This window comes from Bos javanicus, chromosome 16 (assembly GCF_032452875.1).
Source record: "Bos javanicus breed banteng chromosome 16, ARS-OSU_banteng_1.0, whole genome shotgun sequence".
Lineage (NCBI taxonomy): Eukaryota > Metazoa > Chordata > Mammalia > Artiodactyla > Bovidae > Bos > Bos javanicus.
In genome coordinates, this window is record NC_083883.1 from 28,805,965 (window position 1) to 28,831,813 (window position 25,849).

General features: G+C 38.2%; 1 protein-coding gene across 2 annotated transcripts in view; it reads left to right on the forward strand.

Moving 5' to 3' along the window:
* Positions 1-25,849, forward strand: part of DNAH14 (dynein axonemal heavy chain 14) — a 394,303-nt gene that overhangs the window by 60,654 nt on the left and 307,800 nt on the right. For both annotated transcript variants that reach the window (XM_061382365.1, XM_061382363.1), the window contains 2 exons: positions 13,782-13,920; positions 19,105-19,236. In XM_061382365.1, the coding sequence (XP_061238349.1) occupies positions 13,782-13,920; positions 19,105-19,236 (271 nt within the window). The remainder of the gene's footprint in view (positions 1-13,781; positions 13,921-19,104; positions 19,237-25,849) is intronic.

Here is a 25,849-nt window from a genome sequence, read left to right on the forward strand (position 1 = left end):
TAGTAGGTGTGTAATAATATCTTATTGTGGTTTTAGTCTGCATTCCCCTAATGACTGATATTTAGTGTCTTCATTTGCTTATTTTCCATCTGATTCTCTTCTTTGGTAAAATGTCTTTTCATGTCTTTTGTACATTTTCTAATTGAATTGTTTGTCTTCATACTGTTGCATTTTAAGAATTCTTTTTATATTCTGGATATGAGTTCTTTGACAGATACATGGTTATAAATATTTTTTCCTAATCTTTGGCTTATCCTTTTTAAAATTTAAGAATGTCTATTTAGCATCTACTGCATGCCAGGTATTAGGCTAATAATTAACTTGCTTCTTCAAACCATAGAGAAACTATTTGACCTCCCTGCTTTGCTGAGCTAGGTGAACTTTTCTTTTCATTGGATGATAATTAGTTTACAACGCTGTGTTAATTCTGCTGTACAACAATGCGAATCAGCTATCAGTATACATATGTCCCCTCCCTCTTGAGCCTCTCTCCTACCCAACTCACCATCCCAGCCCTCTAGGTCATCACAGAGCACTGAGCTAAGTTTCCTGTGCTGTATAGGTGCTTCCCACAACTATTTTACACGTGGTATATGTCAATGATACTGTCTCAATTTGTCTCATCCTTTCTTTCCCCCACTGTGTCCATAGATTCACTCTCTATGTGGGTGACTCTGTTCCTGCCCAGCAAAGGTTCATCAATACCATTTTTCTACATTTCGTATATATGCTTTAATATATGGTATTTGTTTTTCTCTTTCTGACCTACTTCACTCTGTTTGACAGGTTCTGGGTTCATCTGCCTCATGACAACTAACTCAGATTCATTCATTTTTATGGCTAGGTAATATTCCATTGTATATGTATACCAAAACTTCTTTATGCATTAATCTGTCAACAGACACATAGGTTGCTTCCATGTCATGGCTATTGTAAATAGTGCTGCTGTGAACATTGGGACATTCTTGTTGCTCTTCACTCACTAAGCCATATCCAGCTCTTTGCAATCCCATGGAGTACAACATGCCAGGCTCCTCTGTCCTCCATCATCTCCTGGAGTTTACTTAAATTCATGTCCATTGAGTCAGTGATGCTGTCTAACGATCTCATCCTCTGCTGCTCTCTTCTCCTTTTGCCTTCAGTCTTTCTCAGTGTCAGGGCCTTTTCCAATGAGTCAGCTCTTCGCAACAGGTGACCAAAGTATTGGAGCTTCAGCTTCAGCAACAGTCCTTCCAATGAATATTCAGGGATGATTTCCTTTAGGATTGACTGGTTTGATCTCCTTGCAGTCCAAGGGACTCTCAAGAGTCTTCTCCTGCACCACAGTTCAAAAGCATCAGTTCCTTGGTGCTGAGCCTTCTTTATGGTCCAACTCTCACATCTGTACATGACTACTGGATAAACCAATGCTTTGACTATATGGACCTTTGTTGGCAAAATAATGTCTCTGCTTTTTAATAAGCTGTCTAGGTTTGTTGTAGCTTTCCTTCCAGGGAGCAGACTTCTTTAAGTTTCATGGCTACAGTCACCATCTGCAATGATTTTGGAGCCCAAGAAAATAAAATCGATTACTGCTTCCACTTTTGTGTCTTTTTGCATTATAGTTTTCTCATGGTATTTATGGACTTTAATGTGCAGACCTGGGCTTTTACTCAACTCCTCCTCCTTGTTAAAGTGACAGTCTTTGCTTCAGGGATGACTGGAGCAAAAAGTGAGGATGAGAAGTTGGAAGAAAGGGGATTTGTTGCTGGGTATTAGTTTCTTGTAGATAGCATATAGTTAGGTCACTTTTTTTTATTTTTTATTTTCTTTACTTTACAATATTGTATTGGTTTTGCCATACATCAGCATGCATCCTCCACAGGTGTACATGTGTTCCCCATCCTGAACCCCCCTCCCACCTCCCTCCCTATACCATCCCTCAGGGTCATCCCAGTGCACCAGCCCCAAGCTTCCTGTATCCTGCATCGAACCTGGACTGGTGATTCGTTTCTTATATGATATTATACATGTTTTAATGCCATTCTCCCAAATCATCCCCCCCTCCCTCTCCCACAGAGTCCCAAAGACTGTTCTATATGTCTGTGTCTCTTTTGCTGTCTCGCATACAGGGTTGTCATTACTATCTTTCTAAATTCCATATATATGCGTTAGTATATTGTATTGGTGTTTTTCTTTCTGGCTTACTTCACTCTGTATAATAGGCTCCAGTTTCATCCACCTCATCAGAACTGATTCAAATGTATTCTTTCTAATGGCTGAGTAATACTCCATTGTGTATATGTACCACAGCTTTCTTACCTGTTCATCTGCTGATGGACATCTAGGTTGCTTCCATGTCCTGGCTATTATAAACAGTGCTGTGATGAACATTGGGGTACACGTGTCTCTTTCAATTCTGGTTTCCTCGGTGTGTATGCCCAGCAGTGGGATTGCTAAATTCATCTACCAATCTCTGTCTTTAATTGGTATATTTAGACCATTTGCAGTTCATTATTTGTATCTTAGGGCTTCAGTTTGCCATTTTGTTTTTTGGTTTCTGTTTGCTCTGTGTTTTCGTTTTGTCTGTTTTTTCCTTCCTGCCTTCTTGGAGATTACTTGAACACTTTTTAGAATTCCTTTTACGGTTATCTATAGTATCATTGTATCTTTTTGTGTACTTAAGTAACAGAAGTTTGACTTTGATGTGTCTTGATGTGGATTTATGTATCTTTATTCTTCTTTGGGTTTCCCTGGCTTCTTAAATCTCTGTTTTTGTGTCTTTTGACAAACTTGGCAAATTTTCTTTTTTAAAAGAAATTTTAATTTATTTATTTTTGAATTGAAGGATAATTGCTTTACAGAATTGTGTTGGTTTCTGCCAAACATCAACATGAATCAGCTATAGGTATACATATGTCCCCTCTCCATCTCAACCCTCTTGGTTGTTGCAGAGCCTCAGGCAAACTTGGCAAATTTTCATTCATTATTCCTTGAAGTATTCCTGTCATTTTTATTCTCCTTTTAAGACTGCAGACACAAATGCTACATATTTTTTTTTATAGTCCCAATGATCCCTGAGGTTCTGTTCATTTTTCTCAGTCTATTTTTTTCTCTTGTTTAGATTGGGTAATTTCTGTTTTCTGTCTTCCAGTTCACTGATTTCTCTGTTCACTTCATTCTGCTGTTGAACCAATCTAATGAGTTTTTTCCTTAGTCATTATATTTTTCAACTCTAAAATTTCAATTTGGTTCTCCTTTATGTTTTCTGTTTCTTTAATGTGTGTGTATGACTTTCTGTTTCTTTGCTTTTTACCACCCAGTGAAGATAAAAGTCCCAGCTCTCTACTCAGCTTCTTCTGAAAACCTTCCATGGGGGCCCTAGAGGTGCCTCATTGAACCTTGCCAAGGATGGAACTCTAGGTTCTCCACTTCACCTTTTTTTCCTATGGTATTTGTCTAAATTAGAATGGTTATTCTTTTAAAAGTTTTCTGTCTTGACAGACTGTTCCTTTCCTGTTCTTTCGCTAGACAGCAGGCTTTTTTCTATACCTGTTGGCATTTCCAGGTTTCTGGTTTGTTCAGCTCCAAATCGAGGATGTATGGGGCAAAAGGAAATCCAGGAAACTTAGCACCATGTCATTCCTAGTAAGTTTTTCTTCTCTTTTCTACCTTACAGTGTCTTTTGGTTGATTTATATATAACGTGCAGAGTTTTTAGTGTACTTATTTAGCTGGAATAACAGTGAAATGTACACCTACTCTATTTTCCTAGAAGCCAGGACCTGGATTTTAATAGACTTCTGTCATATATTTTCTAATACTATGTTGTGTGTGAGTAAAATTTTGGAGAATGTATTTAGTTTTCTGCTACAACAGAATGAAATTTGTTAGTGATTTCCTCATAACATCTATACTTGAATAATTAATTGATACATTTTTTGTCAGACTTCACCATTACAACTCTAAATTTGTTCCCATTTTCCATTTCTTATTTTTATAAGGCACCCCCTGTTTATTTATACCTGTGCTAACATATAAAAACAAAATTGAATACATTTTTATAGGAAAAAAGAAAGCTTTAAACATTTAATGCTGAGTAATATGAGTTCATTACTATCTGAATTTTGATCATCATTCTTTTGTTAATAAATACCAAGATTGGGTTTGCTTTTTGTGACCTTTCTTTTTCTGGGATATGCCACTTGTTTTTAGTTTGACATCTTCCTTTTTATACTAGATGCTTAGAGGAATGTCAATTAACAAATTCTTTTACATCCAAGAATAGTTCCATGTTATATAAAGCCTATATAATTTGAGGAGACCTTCTTTAAGATAAATTGCAAGGCTTTGAAAGAGGTGGTGTAAATAAAAAGAGCCCATGAAGCTTAAGCTTCACTAGCTTCATGGTATATAAAGCTTTCACTTGTAAAATGGAAAGATGAGAAAGAACTAATTGTATATTGTATATTCATATATATATGAAGAATCAGTGAAGGGCAAAGGCCCCCCTATTCTCTACACACTGTTGCTCAGGGCAGTTTGCTTTTCTCAATCCAGTTTTTTTAAATTAATTAATTTATTTTAATTGGAGGCTAATTGCTTTACAATATTGTGTTGGTTTTTGCCATACATTGACATGAATCAGCCATGGGTGTACAGTTTTTTTTTTTTTTCCTCTCCAATTTTATTTTATTTTTAAACTTTACATAATTGTATTAGTTTTGCCAAATATCAAAATGAATCCGCCACAGGTATACATGTGTTCCCCATCCCGAACCCTCCTCCCTCCTCCCTCCCCATACCATCCCTCTGGGCCGTCCCAGTGCACCAGCCCCAAGCATCCAGCATCATGCATCGAACCTGGACTGGCAACTCGTTTCCCACATGATACTTTACATGTTTCATTGCCATTCTCCCAAATCTTCCCACCCTCTCCCTCTCCCACAGAGTCCATAAGACTGTTCTATACATCAGTGTCTCTTTTGCTGTCTCGTACACCAGGTTATTGTTACCATCTTTCTAAATTCCATATATATGCATTAGTATACTGTATTTATGTTTTTCCTTCTGGCTTACTTCACTCTGTATAATAGGCTCCAGTTTCATCCACCTCATTAGAACTGATTCAAATGTATTCTTTTTAATGGCTGAGTAATACTCCATTGTGTATATGTACCACAGCTTTCTTTATCCATTCATCTGCTGATGGACATCTAGGTTGCTTCCACGTCTTGGCTATTATAAACAGTGCTGCGATGAACATTGGGGTACACGTGTCTCTTTCCCTTCTGGTTTTCTCAGTGTGTATGCCCAGCAGTGGGGTTGCTGGATCATAAGGCAGTTCTATTTCCAGTTTTTTAAGGAATCTCCACACTGTTCTCCATAGTGGCTGTACTAGTTTGCATTCCCACCAACAGTGTAAGAGGGTTCCCTTTTCTCCACACCCTCTCCAGCATTTATTATTTGTAGACTTTTGGATCGCAGCCATTCTGACTGGTGTGAAATGGTACCTCATAGTGGTTTTGATTTGCATTTCTCTGATAATGAGTGATGTTGAGCATCTTTTCATGTGTTTGTTAGCCATCTGTATGTCTTTTTTGGAGAAATGTCTATTTAGTTCTTTGGCCCATTTTTTGATTGGGTCGTTTATTTTTCTGGAGTTGAGCTGTAGGAGTTGCTTGTATATTTTTGAGATTAGTTGTTTGTCGGTTGCTTCATTTGCTATTATTTTCTCCCATTCTGAAGGCTGTCTTTTCACCTTGCTAATAGTTTCCTTTGATGTGCAGAAGCTTTTAAGGTTAATTAGGTCCCATTTGTTTATTTTTGCTTTTATTTCCAATATTCTGGGAGGTGGGTCATAGAGGATCCTGCTGTGATGTATGTCGGAGAGTGTTTTGCCTATGTTCTCCTCTAGGAGTTTTATAGTTTCTGGTCTTACATTTAGATCTTTAATTCATTTTGAGTTTATTTTTGTGTATGGTGTTAGAAAGTGGTCCAGTTTCATTCTTTCACAAGTGGTTGACCAGATTTCCCAGCACCACTTGTTAAAGAGATTGTCTTTAATCCATTGTATATTCTTGCCTCCTTTGTCGAAGATAAGGTGTCCATATGTGCGTGGATTTATCTCTGGGCTTTCTATTTTATCCCATTGATCAATATTTCTGTCTTTGTGCCAGTACCATACTGTCTTGATAACTGTGGCTTTGTAGTAGAGCCTGAAGTCAGGTAGGTTGATTCCTCCAGTTCCATTCTTCTTTCTCAAGATCGCTTTGGCTATTCGAGGTTTTTTGTATTTCCATACAAATTGTGAAATTATTTGTTCTAGCTCTGTGAAGAATACTGTTGGTAGCTTGATAGGGTTTGCGTTGAATCTATAAATTGCTTTGGGTAGTATACTCATTTTCACTATATTGATTCTTCCAATCCATGAACATGGTATATATCTCCATCTATTAGTGTCCTCTTTGATTTCTTTCACCAGTGTTTTATAGTTTTCTATATATAGGTCTTTAGTTTCTTTAGGTAGATATATTCCTAAGTATTTTATTCTTTCCGTTGCAATGGTGAATGGAATTGTTTCCTTAATTTCTCTTTCTGTTTTCTCATTATTAGTGTATAGGAATGCAAGGGATTTCTGTGTGTTGATTTTATATCCTGCAACTTTACTGTAGTCATTGATTATTTCTAGTAATTTTCTGGTGGACTCTTTAGGGTTTTCTATGTAGAGGATCATGTCATCTGCAAATAGTGAGAGTTTTACTTCTTCTTTTCCAATTTGGATTCCTTTTATTTCTTTTTCTGCTCTGATTGCTGTGGCCAAAACTTCCAAAACTATGTTGAATAGTAATGGTGAAAGTGGGCACCCTTGTCTTGTTCCTGACTTTAGAGGAAATGCTTTCAATTTTTCACCATTGAGGATAATGTTTGCTGTGGGTTTGTCATATATAGCTTTTATTATGTTGAGGTATGTTCCTTCTATTCCTGCTTTCTGGAGAGTTTTTATCATAAATGGATGTTGAATTTTGTCAAAGGCTTTCTCTGCATCTATTGAGATAATCATATGGTTTTTATTTTTCAGTTTGTTAATGTGGTGTATTACATTGATTGATTTGCGGATATTGAAGAATCCTTGCATCCCTGGGATAAAGCCCACTTGATCATGGTGTATGATCTTTTTAATGTGTTGTTGGATTCTGATTGCTAGAATTTTGTTAAGGATTTTTGCATCTATGTTCATCAGTGATATTGGCCTGTAGTTTTCTTTTTTTGTGGGATCTTTGTCAGGTTTTGGTATTAGGGTGATGGTGGCCTCATAGAATGAGTTTGGAAGTTTACCTTCCTCTGCAATTTTCTGGAAGAGTTTGAGCAGGATAGGTGTTAGCTCTTCTCTAAATTTTTGGTAGAATTCAGCTGTGAAGCCGTCTGGACCGGGGCTTTTGTTTGCTGGAAGGTTTTTGATTACAGTTTCAATTTCCATGCTTGTGATGGGTCTGTTAAGATTTTCTATTTCTTCCTGGTCCAGTTTTGGAAAGTTGTACTTTTCTAAGAATTTGTCCATTTCTTCCACGTTGTCCATTTTATTGGCATATAATTGTTGATAGTAGTCTCTTATGATCCTTTGTATTTCTGTGTTGTCTGTTGTGATCTCTCCATTTTCGTTTCTAATTTTGTTGATTTGATTTTTCTCCCTTTGTTTCTTGATGAGTCTGGCTAATGGTTTGTCAGTTTTATTTATCCTTTCAAAGAACCAGCTTTTGGTTTTGTTGATTTTTGCTATGGTCTCTTTTGTTTCTTTTGCATTTATTTCTGCTCTAATTTTTAAGATTTCTTTCCTTCTACTAACCCTGGGGTTCTTCATTTCTTCCTTTTCTAGTTGCTTTAGGTGTAGGGTTAGGTTATTTATTTGACTTTTTTCTTGTTTCTTGAGGTGTGCCTGTATTGCTATGAACTTTCCCCTTAAGACTGCTTTTACCGTGTCCCACAGGTTTTGGGTTGTTGTGTTTTCATTTTCATTCGTTTCTATGCAAATTTTGATTTCTTTTTTGATTTCTTCTGTGATTTGTTGGTTATTCAGCAGCGTGTTGTTCAGCCTCCATATGTTGGAATTTTTAATAGTTTTTCTCCTGTAATTGAGATCTAATCTTACTGCATTGTGGTCAGAAAAAATGCTTGGAATGATTTCTATTTTTTTGAATTTACCAAGGCTAGCTTTATGGCCTAGGATGTGATCTATCCTGGAGAAGGTTCCATGTGCGCTTGAGAAAAAGGTGAAATTCATTGTTTTGGGATGAAATGACCTATAGATATCAATTAGGTCTAACTGGTCTATTGTATCGTTTAAAGTTTGTGTTTCCTTGTTAATTTTCTGTTTAGTTGATCTATCCATAGGTGTAAGTGGGGTATTAAAGTCTCCCACTATTATTGTGTTATTGTTAATTTCTCCTTTCATACTTGTTAGCATTTGTCTTACGTACTGTGGTGCTCCCGTGTTGGGTGCATATATATTTATAATTGTTATATCTTCTTCTTGGATTGATCCTTTGATCATTATGTAGTGACCTTCTTTGTCTCTTTTCACAGCCTTTGTTTTAAAGTCTATTTTATCTGATATGAGTATTGCTACTCCTGCTTTCTTTTGGTCCCTATTTGCATGGAAAATCTTTTTCCAGCCCTTCACTTTCAGTCTGTATGTGTCCCCTGTTTTGAGGTGGGTCTCTTGTAGACAACATATGTAGGGGTCTTGTTTTTGTATCCATTCAGCCAGTCTTTGTCTTTTGGTTGGGGCATTCAACCCATTTACATTTAAGGTAATTACTGATAAGTATGTTCCCGTTGCCATTTACTTTATTGTTTTGGGTTCGAGTTTATACACCGTTTTTGTGTTTCCTGTCTAGAGAATATCCTTTAGTATTTGTTGGAGAGCTGGTTTGGTGGTGCAGAATTCTCTCAGCTTTTGCTTGTCTGAAAAACTTTTGATTTCTCCTTCATACTTGAATGAGATCCTTGCTGGGTACAATAATCTGGGCTGTAGGTTATTTTCTTTCATCATTTTAAGTATGTCTTGCCATTCCCTCCTGGCTTGAAGAGTTTCTATTGAAAGATCAGCTGTTATCCTTATGGGAATTCCCTTGTGTGTTATTTGTTGTTTTTCCCTTGCTGCTTTTAATATTTGTTCTTTGTGTTTGATCTTTGTTAATTTGATTAATATGTGTCTTGGGGTGTTTCTCCTTGGGTTTATCCTGTTTGGTACTCTCTGGGTTTCTTGGACTTGGGTGATTATTTCCTTCCCCATTTTAGAGAAGTTTTCCACTATTATCTCCTCAAGTATTTTCTCATGGTCTTTCTTTTTGTCTTCTTCTTCTGGAACCCCTATGATTCGAATGTTGTAGCGTTTAATATTGTCCTGGAGGTCTCTGAGATTGTCCTCATTTCTTTTAATTCGTTTTTCTTTTATCCTCTCTGATTCATTTATTTCTACCATTCTATCTTCTAATTCACTAATCCTGTCTTCTGCCTCTGTTATTCTACTATTTGTTGCCTCCAGAGTGTTTTTAATTTCACTTATTGCATTATTCATTATATATTGACTCTTTTTTATTTCTTCTAGGTCCTTGTTAAACCTTTCTTGCATCTTCTCAATCCTTGTCTCCAGGCTATTTATCTGTGATTCCATTTTAGTTTCAAGATTTTGGATCAATTTCACTATCATTATTCGGAATTCTTTATCAGGTAGATTTCCTATCTCTTCCTCTTTTGTTTGGTTTGGTGGGCATTTATCCTGTTCCTTTATCTGCTGAGTATTCCTCTGTCTCTTCATCTTGTTTAAATTGCTGAGTTTGGGGTGTCCTTTCTGTATTCTGGCAGTTTGTGGAGTTCTCTTTATTGTGGCGTTTCCTCACTGTGTGTGGGTTTGTACAGGTGGCTTGTCAGGGTTTCCTGGTTAGGGAAGCTTGTGTCGGTGTTCTGGTGGGTGGAGCTGTATTTCTTCTCTCTGGAGTGCAATGAAATGTCCAGTAATGAGTTATGAGATGTCTATAGTTTTGGGGTGACTTTGGGCAGCCTGTATCTTGAAGCTCAGGGCTGTGTTCCTTTGTTGCTGGAGAATTTGCTTGGTATGTCTTGCCCTGGAACTTATTGGCCCTTGTGTGGTGCTTGGTTTCAGTGTCGGTATGGAGGCATTTGATGAGCTCCTATCAATGAATGTTCCTTGGAGTCAGGAGTTCCCTGGAGTCAGGGTTTGGACTTAAGTCTCCTGCTTCTGATTATCGGTCTTATTTTTACAGTAGTTTCAAAACTTCTCCTTCTATACAGCACCATTGATAAAACATCTACATTAAAGATGATAAGTTTCTCTATAGTGAGGGTCACTCAGAGAGGTTCACAGGGTTACATGGAGAAGAGAAGAGGGAGGAGGGAGTTTGAGGTGACCCAAATGAGATGAGGTGAATCAATAGTGGAGAGAGTGGGCTAGTCAGTGGTCACTTCCTTATGTGCACTCCACAACTCGACCACTCAGAGATGTTCACGGGGTTATACAGAGAAGAGAAGAAGGAGGAAGGTAACAGAGGTGGCCAGAAGGATAAAAGGGGGAATGAAAAGGAGGGAGACAGATCCAGCCAGTAATCAGTTCCCTAAGTGTTCTCCACCGTCTGGAACACACAGAAATTCACAGAGTTGGGTAGAGTAGAGAGGGGTTAGGGAGGAGACACAGGCGACCTGGTGGAGAAAAAGGAGGGTCCAAAGGGAGAGAGAGCAGTCAAGCCAGTAATCTCACTCCCTAGTGAAAAATGGGTCCTGAAGATTGGGTCCTTATAGGTACAAAATTGGTAACAAATACATAAAAGCAAAAATTAAAAATCTAGAGTAGAGTTTGGAATTTCAAAAATACGATGTTAAAGAAAAGAAGAAGGAAAAGAAAGAGAGAAAGAACGAACAAACAAAAACAAACAAGGTCGCGAAAATTATAGAGAAAGTACAGGGACAAAATTGATAACTAATACCAGAAAGCGAAAATTAAAAGTCTAGAGTAGAGTTTGGAATTTCAAAAATACGATGTTAAAGAAAAGAAGAAGGAAAAGAAAGAGAGAAAAAACGAACAAACAAAAACAAACAAGGTCGCGAAAATTATAAAGAAAGTACAAGTACAAAATTGATAACTAATACCAGAAAGCAAAAATTAAAAATCTAGAGTAGAGTTTAGAATTTCAAAAATACAATGTTAAAAAAAAAAAAAAGAAGAAGAAAAATAAAGAGAGAAAACAAACAAACAAATACGAACAATGTCACAAAAATTATAAAGAAAATACAGGTACAAAATTGATATCAAATACCAAAAAGCATAAATTAAAAATCTAGAGTAAAGTTTGGAATTTCAGATATACAATGTTATATAAAAGAAGAAGAGAAAGAAACAGAGAAGAAGAAGAAAAAAAAAAAGTCACAGAAATTATATAAAAAAAAACTATAGGTACAAAATTGATAACATATACCAAAAAGCGAAAATTAAAAATCTAGAGTAGAGTTTAGAATTTCAAAAATACAATGTTAAAGAAAAGAAGAAAAAAACAAAAACAAACAAAAAAAAAACAAGGTCAAAAAATTATAAAATATATATATATGAAGTTTGCTGAAGAAGAAAAAAATAGGGTCTTTTTTTTTTTTTTGCAAAGTAATAGGATATAAAGGTGAAAATTAAAGGAACAATAGAGGACTTAAAATTATTTTTTTTTAATTAAAAAAAAAAAGAAAGAATGATCGTAAAAATAATAAAAATATATCTAGGACTTTTTTGTTTTTTTTTTTGTGGGTGTTGTGGGTTCAGTTCATTTTTGGCTAGTTCCTTGGTCAGATTTATATTTCTCAAGATCTATAGGCCCCTTCCTATGTAGTCCGTAGTAACCACAGGGTTTTGATCTATTGCCTGTAGCTTCCAAGGCGTTTCCCTCTGTTATATCTTCTTCTGTTTGCTAGTCTCTTCAGTATCTGGTTTCCGCCCTGACTCAAAGGGCACGGTGGAGGACACTTTTTTTTTTTTTTTTTTTAGGCTTACTTGTTCAGTCGTGCTGTGGGGAGGGAGGGAGGGATGCTGCAAACAAATAACACTGGCGTGGGCTCGCAGTGCCTCAGCCACCCTGGGTCTGCCCCCGCTCACGGCGCGTGTAGCCTCCCTGTCCACACTGCTCGGACTCTAGGTTGTTCTGCTGGGAACAATCCGAGGCTGGCCCTGGGCTGCATGTACCTCCCAGGTCCAAGCCGCTCAGGTTCAGGCACTCGGGTAGTCCTCAGAGGCGCAGACTCAGTTGGGCCAGCGTTTTGTGCTCTTCCCAGGTCCGAGCGCCAATTTGCTCTTCCCAGGCGAGCGCCAATGCTGCGACTTATCGCCTCCCCGCCACTCGGTTATCTGGATGTAAAACCGGCGCACCTTCTCAGGCAGATGTTGACCGTCCAGACCCCCAAGAAGTTTCAGTTAGCAAAGAAGCCTGCTTACAGTTTTATAGATAATGTCTCTCTGGGGCTGCGATTGCCCCCTTCCGGCTCTGGCTGCCTGTCACCGGAGGGGGAAGGTCTGCAGCCGGCTATCTCTGTTCAGTCCTTTGTTCCGTGCGCGGGCCTGGCGGTCTTAGGTTAGGGCTGGCTTTTCGCGTGGTAGGTATCCCACAGTCTGGTTTGCTAGCCCAAATTATTTCGCTCAGATAGCGCTCAGGGTATTCAGGCCAGATTCTTACTCTCAGCGATGCAGCCCACGCCGCGCCTCCCTGCCCAGCCCTGGTTTGCTAATGGCGGATGCAGGCGTCTGCGCTGCTTCTCTGCTGGGGGAGTTACCGTAGGGCTCGCAATCTGCGAGTTTTAAATTGTTTATTTATTTTTTCTCCCTGTTATGTTGCCCTCTGTGCTTCCAAAGCTCGGCACAGATTCGGCAGTGAGAAGGTTTCCTGATGTTTGGAAACTTCTCTCTTTTTAAGATTCCCTTCCCGGGACAGAACTCCGTCCCTCCCTCTTTTGTCTCTTTTTTTTTTGTTTTTAATATTTTTTCCTACCTCCTTTCGAAGAGTTGGGTTGCTTTTCTGGGTGCCTGATGTCCTCTGCCGGCATTCAGAAGTTGTTTTGTGGAATTTACTCGACGTTTAAATGCTCTTTTGATGAATTTGTGGGGGAGAAAGTGTTCTCCCCGTCCTACTCCTCCACCATCTTGGCTCCTCCTGGGTGTACAGTTTTTAAGGAGCATTATCTCTTCCATTCTGCTCTTTTCCAATTCTGTCCTGTTCTTTGCAGAATTGTTAGCAGTGATTTGTCTCATCTTTGTGACTGTGATCAGATCAGTAGAAAAGGCAGAAAAAAGAAAAGCGACCAACTTCTCTATTTTAAGATATGGTGGTTGGAGAATTTAAGAAACATTATCCAAATGGTCGCTAATCTAGTTAATTTTTTCCCTGTCATTAGACAAAAACTAAATTGAGGAAATTTATTTAAATTTAATAAATACAGGAATATAATTCTTTTTGTGTATCATTGCCTAATGTATCATTGCAAAATTTTTAGAACTCAGTGGCAGTTATCACTTGTTTCCCCTTCTGTTTTGTTCTTATCACACCCAGTCCCAAAATCTTGCCTTCAATATTATCAGCCAAACCAAACCAGTAATGCTTACTAATCTTTATCAATATTATTTAAATTATGGTACATGTAATACATATTGAATATTAACTGTAGGCATATGAAACAAACCATACTAATTAACTCTAAATTGATTTTATTCATTTCAAATGAGAGATAAGTCTGTGGCAATTTTTAAACTTTCAGGTCACTTTTGTATCGCAGTCTATTTTTTGCTGATGAGTTATTTCAAGGCTGTTTGCTTTATATAAAGGGACTTTGTGAAGATGCAGTTAGTCTCAAAAAAGGTGATGAAGATAATTCAAATGCCATATGCCTTGTAAAGGTAGGTAGAAGTATCTTACCATTAGATAATGTTGGTGTATAGAAAGTAGGAAAAACAAATATAATTTTAAATGGAAGAAATTCAAACTTCTCAATCCATAGTAAACCAGCCCTATGCATGACTAATGTTCTAAAATACCTACAAAGAACATTATTCCACTCAATTTTAACAGTTAACAATAATCTTTAAATTAATAATTAAGGGAAAAAATTTCTTCCTTACAAAAAACCTAAGCCTGTTATGAGGCCCTTTCTTATAACAAAAACTCTAACATGTAATATGTTTATAAATAATCAATTATCTGTAATACATAATTGATAGTTATCAGCTGTTCTCTTATTATAGCTTGTCAAGACATTGTAATAAGTTGCTACTTACAGTGTTTGGTTAAATTTATGTGTTCTCTTGTTCCACAGTTCTGTAAAGGGTGACTTCTTAATGAATGATTTGATTTATATAGTAGAGTTCTTTCAAAGAAATTAAGTACACAGACCTGTAAATTTTACATATTTAACTGAGCAGGATTCCAGCATCTTTTACTTCACTTACCCACTGTGTAAGGGAGAAGAGTAAAATAGTCATCTAGTCTTAGAGAAATAGTTGAAAGGGCTTGAACAAGTTATAAACTTGACAGTCAGTGCAAAAATTGTGTGAACTATACACATGTAATAAGATTAACACTTGCAAATGAACAGCTTATTTTTAGAATCTATTATGTATAGTGACTGACACATAGTAGGTGCTCAATGAATAGTCCCTGAGTGAGTAAATAAATCAAAGAATTAGTCAAGAAATGTTACCAAACTCAGATCCAGTTGCTTGGCCCTTGAAAGTCAATAACCAAGAGAGAGGCAGGTGTTGGAAAGCAAGGTTGATTTTGATCAGAATGTCAGCAATCTGGGGAAACGGTGGACTTAATGTCCCTAGAAACCTTCTCTGAAGATCCTGCTTGGACATGAATGTTTTCAAAGGGAAAAGGGGAGGTAATCTCAGTTAATCACTGAGATGGGAGTTGGAGTTTCGCCACCACCCCTTGTTGTACAAACTTGTTTTATTTCTTGTGATCTTTTCTTAGATGCTATCTTGTTTATACAGTTTGTTCACACAGTTTGTTCTTGAGATTACTGAAGGAGAAGCTAGGGAATTAATAATAATTAGTTGGCCAGATCTCTTCTGGTCATATGTTAGTTAATCCTTCTTCATTTCTACTTATTTGATCTATAGAAAGAACAAATAGGTTAGGTCAGATATTGAAAAGTATATTTGAGCTGGAGATGAGCAGAGCACAGGGGTGCCTGATTTAAGGTTAGTTACAGTATAGCTTTGATAAAGTGATGAGACAGAAGGGATTTCCTGATGAGAGTGGTTTCCTGCAAGGAGATGCTTACAGAAATATTAGTTAATTACTACAGATGAAATATCATTTGTATAGTTATAGTAATAATACTATTGTTTCAAAAGGATTAAATTCAAGTTAAATATTTCACAGAGGAGTATTTTTAATATGGTTTTAATGCAAGAGGAAACAGTTGGACAGCTATAATATTACATTGTTTTATGAATAAATGAGTGACAGAATTTATCAGTTATTGATGGGTGGTAAGGCAAAGGAGATGTTAGAATATCTCTGATACCTATGACTAAAGTGCTAATAGATGGTAATGCTAACAGAGTGACCCAGAGGGGTTATTGGAGATCTTAAGTCATGTTAGCTTCCCCCTGGAACATGAAGCAGAAGGGAACAAACCTTTCCAGACAATATATAATATGTGTTAGTTATCTATTATATGCAAAATGCAAAGGAGATGGATACAGAGTAAAAGACAAAGCATTGCTTTGTTTAATCTACTTATAGTTTATTGTGCTCAGTTGCTCAGTCTTGTCAGACTCTCTGCCACCCCCTGAACTGTAGCCAGCCAGGCTCTTCTATCTGTGGAATTATCCTGACAAGAAGCCTGGAGTGGGTTGTCATTTCCTGCTCCTGGGGAATCTTCCCAACACAGGGACTGAACCTGTGTCTCCTGCGGCTCCTGCATTGGCAGGCAGATTCTTTACCACTGAGCCACCTGGGAAGCCCTATAGTTTATTAAAAGAGATAATTCTTTACATATAAAAATGATAACTAATTCTAATCATTCTAGCTAATCAGTTAGCAAAATATAAGACAAGGAATTTTGGTTGCAAATAATATTTGTAAAATAGTCATACCACAGAAATTCAGAGGAAGTAGATATTAACCATTTTTAGAGATAAGGTTGAGGCATGCTTTGTGAAGGAAAGATATTATAACTAGGCTATGCTGGACTTGAATAACCAGAGAGGAAGGGAATAGGGCAGTTAAGTAAGGGATATGAATCTGTGTAAAATATTCAGTGTATGTTTGATTTGAAAGTTACATTGAGTCTTCAACATCAGATCAAGAACAACAGCATAAGGGAAAAGTAGGAACTGAACCTGCCTTTAAGGCAGGGATGCTTCTAGTGGGGATTGTGAGGATATTTTGCAAGAATGGGAATTTCTAAGACTGGAGAAGCCAGGATCAGATGGAAGAAGAACAGAGATTCATAGACTGAGAACTGAGCCTGGCTCAGGAATTCGAAGATGGCCAGTTGTGCACTAGGTCTAAGGGACTACACAAAGCTGGGGATGCAGATTGCAATGAGGATTGACAATGAGGAGGGAAGGAGAATAAAGCAAGGTTAAGAATGCATATGATGGGATTGTTTAGAAGTTAATGCCATGAATGGAGTTTACAAGTGTGCCAGAATACACTGCTGGAATGCAAGCATATCTTTGTTGACTGAAAAAAACTGTATAGCCTAAAAGTTGAGACTGTTTTATTTGGCAAACTTTTTGAGAAATTAAGCAGAGGAGGCAGTCTGTCAGGTATATCTGAGGGACTGCTTTGAAGGGGTAAGGGAGGAGCCAGAGTATATAGGGGATCTTGCAATGAGAACCAGGTAGTTGGAAACACAAAAGATTATTATTATCTAAATACATCTCAGGTTAATGAATTTAGTGCTTCTCTGTGTATGGGAAGATGCAAGAGTCTGGGCCCATTGAAATCATTCCTTTGATATGCACCTTAACAGTCTAGGGCTAGTATCCTGCTCGTCTCCATCCTGAATCCCCTCAGGGTGCACAGTTGAGGGTGGCTGGATGGAGGAGCCTGGTGGGCTGCAGTCCATGGGGTCACTAAGAGTCAGATACGACTGAGCGACTTTACTTTCACTTTTCACTTTCATGCATTGGAGAAGAAAATGGCAACCCACTGCAGTGTTCTTGCCTGGAGAATCCCAGGGACGGGGGAGCCTGGTGGGCTGCCATCTGTGGGGTTGCACAGAGTTGGACACGACTGAAGTGACTTAGCAGCAGCAGCAGCAGCAGCTACTGACTTGATGGCCGCAATATCCTGTTTCATAATATGGCAGATGACATTCCGTTCACACCTTTAAAGGGACTGAAATGTTTACAAGTAGAAGGAAAACATGGAGAAGGAAATGGCAACCCACTCCAGTGTTTTTGCCTGGAGAATCCCAGGGACGGGGGAGCCTGGTGGGCTGCCATCTATGGGTTGCACAAAGTCGGACACAACTGAAGCGACTTAGCAGCAGCAGCAGCAGAAGGGAAAGAACACACATGAATCATTTTATCTAAAACTTCACTTTCAAATGACAAACTAAATCCTAGATTGTGACATGTGCAAGACCACAGAACCAGCTGAAGAGTGTTGGGATTTTTTATTATGTTTTCTGTATAAGAACGATTGTGCTTTATTGGACACTGTTTTGAGTGCTTAATAAAATTGTAAAATTTTGTGACTCATCCCTTTTTGGGGAGGGCGAAGTGAGTGGCGCTAGTAATTTACATTTTTAACAAGCCAGGTGATTTCTGTGCAGAGTAAACTTTTAGAACTATTCATAAATAAAAACTATTGAAAGTTTCTGAAATTAATGTGATAGTGATTTACAAGTAATTTACAAGATTTACAAGAATAATTGAAACCAAGGAGATGTAGAATTATAAAGATCAGTTACTGTAGTACGGGAATAATGCAGGCGAAGTAATAAGGACTTCAGTAGGCAGTGAGGTCAGAAAGGAAGGAAGATTTTTGAGACATTATACTGGAAACTTGGGCAAACTCTGAGACAGGGTGAGGGACAGAGAGGCCTGGCCTACTGTAGTCCATGGGGTTACAAAGAGTGGGACACAACTTGGTGACTAACAACAACAACGAAACTGGAAAAATCAGGACCTGGTAACCATATGTGAGACCAGGAGAGGAAGGGCACAAAGAATTAATACAAAATTTGAATGCCAGAGCATTCCATTTTTTGTTTTTGGAAGCATATATTTATAAGGTATTACACTGGAGTGGGTTGCCATTTCCTTCTCCAATGCATGAAAGTGAAAAGTGAAAGGGAAGTCGCTCAGTCATGTCTGACTCTTAGCGACCCCATGGACTGCAGCCTACAAGGCTCCTCTGCCCATGGGATTTTCCAGGCAAGAGTACTGGAGTGGGGTGCCATTGCCTTCTCTGATAACTAGGGATAAAGATGTCCATATATTTGTTGATGAAAATGTATTTTGGAAAGAGAATTAACATAATGTGGGAAAAATAAAATACTGAAAAGAGGAAGAACAATGGAATATACACAAATAGGTGAAAATTATATGTATGTATTACTAGAGGAGTTAAGCAGCACAGTTGATGGAAATTTCTCCATGCAGGATTCTGAATAAATTCAGAATGTAATTTACTTTATTTAAATTATTTAATTTTAGTCTCTCTATCCTACATCTAGTGTTCATATTTTTAAGTTTTACAGATAATGGGAGCTCCAAAGTTAAAAGCAATTCCTAAGATTGTAAATTGCCCTGAATTCATAGATATTTCATAAACATATCAACTTCTGAATTTTTCTGCTTTAGTTTAAAAGTTAACTAAAGCTAACTAGAATTTAACAATTAAAATGATGTGTTTTTCTGTCTTCTTTAAAGGTTTGCTTAGATTGAGTAATAGTGTTTAAATTTGAATAATATATAAGGCATATATGATATATATAAAACAGTATAAAATATGCTATTCTTTATGATATGAAGCAGTGACCAAGATATTTTATTTTCTTTTTTTTAAAATGAATTTTGACTTTCAACACTGAACATTTACTATCATTTAATTAGCTGGATAAGTTTCGAACATATTCTCTACATGAATTTTGTGAAGAACAGTTACATCAGGCTACTCAGGCATTGAAACAACTTGAAGATGTCAGGGATAAAGCAATTTCAGAAATAAAACTTACAATTTTAAAGGTAATTCTTTGATTATATCCTCTCTGTTTATCAGTTTTATGTATCAACTAAAACTATTGCTCCAAATTGCATTCCTGGAAAAAGTGTTAGAAATGGACAGAGGGACAAACGTAGTTAATTAGCCAACCAACTAGTACTGTGAATTTACTATATGTAAGATTTTTCAAGGTGCTGTGTAGAATGCAAACACACACACACAAATGTATGTATATGTATTTTGTATTTATATACCTTCAATATGCTTACACTCTAATTTGAGCTGATATATAAAAGGAAACATTCTTTGTTACAAAGTTCACAGTGGGTACAAGATATAACCTCATATTCAAGAGAAATAAAGCTAGGTAAAACAAAACTTCCCCAAGGATTTAATAAAGAGGATTTGATAATATAATAACAGTGTCCTCAAAGCATTCTACCCAGTGTGTTGTGACTCATTTCATAGGATTATTTTATGTAGCTTCCCTGTATAGTTAATGACAGTGCATGAAATCATAATTCACAAAGTGCAATTCAGTAAGGAACTGATGCGATATCATCTAGTTATAGAACTTACTACCTCTGCTGCTTTGGCTGAATTTGAGGCTCTGGAGGAATTGGTGAACTACGTCTCTCTCAAAAATTTTTAAATATTATTTTTCTGAATTGAACTTTTGATAGATATGGGGTAGCAGTAACTTAAAGGCTTTATGTATTGACAGGAAGATGAAGTGGACCTGTTTTCTGTCAGTGAACAAAAGCTTCTTATTCCTTATCTTATTCCTCATAGTCCCCCTAACCTCCCCAAGCCCAGTCATATGAAGACAGATGGGAACAATTTGGCCAAGGGTAGCATAAATCAAAAAGGGATTAATAAAAATATTACTGAGATGTGACTGAGATGCTCGTAAAATATTGTTCTTGTTCAGTTGCACAGTCACGTCTGACTCTTTGTGACCCAATGAACTACAGCACGCCAGGTTTCCCTGTCCTTCACCATCTCCTGGAGATTGCTCAAACTCAAGTCCATTGAGTCAGTAATGGCATCCAACCATCTCATCCTCTGTCATTCCCTTCTCTTGCCTTCAGTCTTTCTCAGCATCAGGGTCTTTTCTAATGAGTCAGCTTTTCGCATCAGGTGGCCAAAATATTGGAGCTTCAGGTTCAGCATCAGTCCTTCCAGTGAATAATCAGATTTGATTTCTTTTAGGATTGACTGGTTGGATCTCCTTGCAGTCCAAGGGACTCTCAAGAGTCTTCTCCAACACCACAGTTCAAAAGCATCAATTCTTCGGTGCTCAGCTTTCTTTATGATCCACCTCTCATTTCCATAACATGACTCTTGGAAAAAGCATAGCTTTGACTAAACAGACCTTTGTCAGTAAAGTAACGTCTCTGCTTTTTAATATGCTATCTAGATTGGTCATAGCCTTTCTTCCAAGGAACAAGCTGGTCTCTCACTGGTTCCATTGTTTCCCCATGTATTTGCCATGAAGTGATGGGACCGGATGCCATGATCTTCATTTTTGAATGTTGAGTTTCAAGCCAGCTTTTTCACTCTCCTCTTTCACTTGCATCAAGAGGCTCTTTAGTTCCTCTTCACTTCTGCCTTAAGGGTGGTGGTATATGCATATCTGAGGTTACTGACATTTCTTCCAGCAGTCTTGATTCCAGCTTGTGCTTCATCCAGCCTGGCATTTTGCATGATGTAGTCTGCATATAAGTTAAGTAAGCAGGGTGACAATATACAGCCTTGATGTACTCCTTTCCCTATTTAGAACCAGTCCATTGTTCTACGTCCAGTTCTAACTGTTGTTTCTTAACCTGAGTACAGGTTTCTCAGGAGGCAGATAAGGTAGTCTGGTATTCCCATCTCTTTAAGAATAGTCCAGTTAGTTGTGATCCACGCAGTCAAAGGCTTTAGTGTAGTCAATGAAGCAGAAGTAGAATTTTTCTAGAATTCTCTTGCTTGTTCTATGATCCAGAGGATGTTGGCAATTTGATCTGGTTCCTCTGCCTTTTCTAAATCCAGCTTGAATATCTGGAGTTCTTGGTTCATATACTGTTGAAGCCTGGCTTGGAGAATTTTGAGCATTACTTTGCTAGTATGTGAAATGAGTGAAATTGTGTGGTAGTTTGAGGATGGGAAGGAAAACTTTTCCAGTCCTGTGGCCCCTGCTGAGTTTTCCAAATTTGCTGGCATATTGAATGCAGCACTTTCACAGCATCATCTTTAAGGATTTGAAGTAGCTCAGCTGGAATTCCATCACCTCCACTAGCTTTGTTCGTAGTAGTGCTTCCTCAGGCCCACTTGACTTCACGCTCCAGGATGTCTGGCTCTAGGTGAGTGATCCTACCATCGTGGTTATCTGAAATATTACTCATATTGTGTCTCCTTTTCTCTCATTCAGCATCACTTGGATTTGGCCATAAATATTGGTTAAGATATTTTCACTTAAATCAATTTCAGATAAGAACCTACTAGACTTACTGCTAGCTCTGTTTTAGAAATTCACCAAACTTATTTACTCCATGGAAGTATGTAGACTTAATAAAGATGAGAACATCATAAAACTGAGAATGTGTCCAAATAAAAAAATTGTGAACTAACATTGGAAATGAAAGTATCAATAAAGCATATTTTTTCTTTTTTTCCATTAGATATTATTTCTCAGAGGCTTAAGCCCTACTGTGACACAGCTCTTTAATCTGGGTAATAGACCACTGAGTTACTGGGTTCCTTGTGGCTACATCAGTCAGAGAATTTTCCCTATTTCCCAATTTCCAGAATGAGTGTCAGTTGTCAGTTCCTGGGAGCACTATAAAAGCTTCTCAAGTGAATCTAAAGTAGAGCTAGATTGAAAAACATTCTTCTGGTCAATGTTTGGGACAGTCTAGCTCTGGGAAAGTATAGCACAGGTATCAGTTCAGTTCAGTTCAGTCGCTCAGTCGTTTCTGACTCTTTGCAACCCCGTGAATCGCAGCACGCCAGGCCTCCCTGTCCACCAACTACCGGAGTTCACTCAGACTCACGTCCATCGAGTCAGTGACGCCATCCAGCCATCTCATCCTCTGTCGTCCCCTTCTCTTCCTGCCCCCAATCCCTCCCAGCATCACAGTCTTTTCCAATGAGTCAACCCTTCGCATGAGGTGGCCAAAATACTGGAGTTTCAGCTTTAGCATCATTCCTTCCAAAGAAATCCCAGGGCTGATCTCCTTCAGAATGGACTGGTTGCATCTCCTTGCAGTCCAAGGGACTCTCAAGAGTCTTCTTCAACACCACAGTTCAAAAGCATCAATTCTTTGGCGCTCAGCCTTCTTCACAATCCAACTCTCACATCCATACATGACCACAGGAAAAACCATAACCTTGACTAGATGAACCTTTGTTGGCAAAGTAATATCTCTGCTTTTGAATATGCTATCTAGGTTGGTCATAACTTTCCTTCCAAGGAGGAAGCATCTTTTAATTTCATGGCTGCAGTCACCATCTGCAGCGATTTTGGAGCCCACAAAAATAAAGTCTGACACTGTTTTCCACTGTTTCCCCATCTAATTCCCATGAAGTGATGGGGCCAGATGCCATGATCTTCGTTTTCTGAATGTTGAGCTTTAAGCCAACTTTTTCACTCTCCTCTTTCACTTTCATCAAGAGGCTTTTAGGTCCTCTTCACTTTCTGCCATAAGGGTGGTGTCATCTGCATATCTGAGGTTGTTGATATTTCCCCTGGCAATCTTGATTCCAGCTTGTGCTTCTTCCAGTCCAGCGTCTCATGATGTATTCTGCATATAAGTTAAATAAGCAGGGTGACAATATACAGCCTTGACATACCCCTTTTCCTATTTGGAACCAGTCTGTTGTTCCATGTCCAGTTCTAACTGTTGCTTCCTGACCTGCATACAGATTTCTCAAGAGGCAGGTCAGGTGGTCTGGTATTCCCATCTCTTTCAGAATTTTCCACAGTTTATTGTGATCCACACAGTCAAAGGCTTTGGCATAGTCAGTAAAGCAGAAATAGATGTTTTTCTGGAACTCTCTTTCTTTTTCCATGATCCAGCGGATGTTGGTAATTTGATCTCTGGTTCCTCTGCCTTTTCTAAAACCAGCTTGACACAAGTATAGAACTAATGAAATGGAAATGGATAGTCACTATCAGTGATGTAAATAACCTAGAGCCAATATTGAGATATGTCTAACTTAAAGTATACCTTATGATGATAGGGAATAGGTTAACCCCTCAGAGGCCAGCATTTCCATTAGCCTCACCAATACTCAATAAAAGACCAACATTACTAGGCCTATCACAGTTTACTTTTGTACTGATATAGTTATTAAACCATTTAAAGCTAATTTGATATCAATACTAAAAATCTTTGTTTTGAATTGTTAATATACTCAGTTTCACCGTTTTACCAATAAAAAATTCAGGCATTATGCACACTAAGTTTTCAAAGCATTGAAAAGATAAACTTTGTAATAAAAACATAATCTATTAGTAAAGTTAGTATTCCATTTGTCAGATCCAGTGTGGCTGTGCCTGTAATTGGTGTAGAAATTACCCTATTTTTTTGTCCAGTTTCTTCAAGCAGCTGTTGCAACCATTGTGTCAATAAAGAACTCATTTTTATGGCTGGCTTTGCCCAGTACCAAGAGGGAACTGCTTAGGTTAGAAGAGCTTCTCTGGCCAGGATAGGAATGTAGTGAGCAGCCAGCTCCCCAGACTTTTGGGTCACCCCACAAAGAAAAGCTATGACCAACATACACAGCATATTAAAAAGCAGAGACATTACTTTGCCAACAAAGGTGCATGTAATCAAAGCTGTGGTTTTACCAGTAGTCATGTATGGATGTGAGAGTTGGACTATAAAGAAAGCTGAGTGCCAAAGAATTGATGCTTTTGAACTGTGGTGATGGAGAAGACTCTTGAGAGCCCCTTGGACAGCAAGGAGATCAAACTAGTCCATCCTAAAGGAAATCAGTCCTGAATATTCATTGGAAGGACTGATGCTGAAGCTGAAGCTCCAATACTTTGGCCACCTGATGTGAAGAACTGGCTCATTTGAAAAGACCCTGATGCTAGGAAAGATTGAAGGTGGAAGGAGAATGGGATGACAGAGGATGAGATGGTTAGATGGCATCACCGACTCAATGGGCATGAGTTTGAGTAGACTGCGGGAGTTGGTGATGGACAGGGAGGCCTGGCATACTGCAGTCCATGGGGTTGCAAAGAGTTGGATACGACTGAACGATTGAACTGACTGACATAAGTTCTCATTGTGATTTCATCCAACCAAACCAGCAAAGCTGAGAAGTACAGAGATTGCAAGAAGAAGGTTATTGATGCTAAGAAGCACTATTTTGGAGTCCCCACTCCAGCCTCTTAGCACCAAGGGAGTATTTGCCCATCAGTAGGCCAACACCAGATGAGACCACCTGCACCTAGATCTGACCCAGCTGGTACTCACCAATGGTATCAAAGCAGGGCCTAGCAGCCAAGAGGGTTGGGGTCAGCACCACCTACTAACGCACCCATGTAGTCAGCCCCAGCACAGCAGAAGGGCCCATGCAGCCCACATTGGGGCACATCTAAAGCATATAGCTTTGGTGACCACAGGGGAGTGTGCTGCTACACCCAACAGAACATTTCCTATGTACGCATACTTCTCCAAGATTGGGAAATGTAACCCATCTACCTAGTACACAGAAGAAAACATATAGAATCAGGCAAACTGAGGAAACAGAGGAATATAGTCCAGACAAAAGAACAAGACAAACCCTAGAAGAACTAAGTGAAGTGGAGATAAGCAGTGTACCTGATAAAGAGTTCACGGTAATGATCAAAAAGATACTCAAAGAATTCATGATAAGGATGGATGAACATACTGAGACATTTAACAAAGACTCAGAAAATATAAAGAAGTGCCAAACAGAGCTGAAGAATAACATAGCTGAAATAAAAAAAATATACTCAATCAACAGTACAGTAAATGATACAGATAAATGGATCAGCACCTGGAAGAAAAGAGTAGTGGTAGTCACCCAAACAAAACAGAAAAAAGAATTTCACATAATGAGGATCATTTGAGAGACCTCTGGTCAAAATCAGCCAATATTAACATTCCCATTTTTGGGGTCCCAGAAAGAGAGAGAGAGAAGCAAGACGAGAGAAGGGGCAGAAAGCTTATTTAAAAGAAATGCCAATAACGTCCCCAGTCTGCAGAGGTTTTTGCATATCCAAGTTCATGAAACTCATAGGTTATCAAACAAAATCAACCTAGATTATTTCCAGGGTTCATAATAAAGCTATCCAAATTCAAAGAATATTAGCATCAAGAAAAAAACATAGCGTGTAACTTACAAGGGAACTACCACATAAGGCTAGTAGCAGATTTCTAAGCAGGAACTTTATAGGTCTGGTGAGTCGGAGGACATAGTCAAAATGCTCTGGCTAGTGCTTCTTTATATTTTCTGATTCTTTGTTAAATGTCAAGAACTTCATCAATTGATAATCCATTCCTTCAGAGAGTCAACCAGTACTCAAAACAGTTTCCAAATTGGTAAGTAGCTCACCACAAACAGTGATAGTGCAAAGAAATAGAGGAAAGCAGTAGAATGGGAAAGGCTAGAGATCTC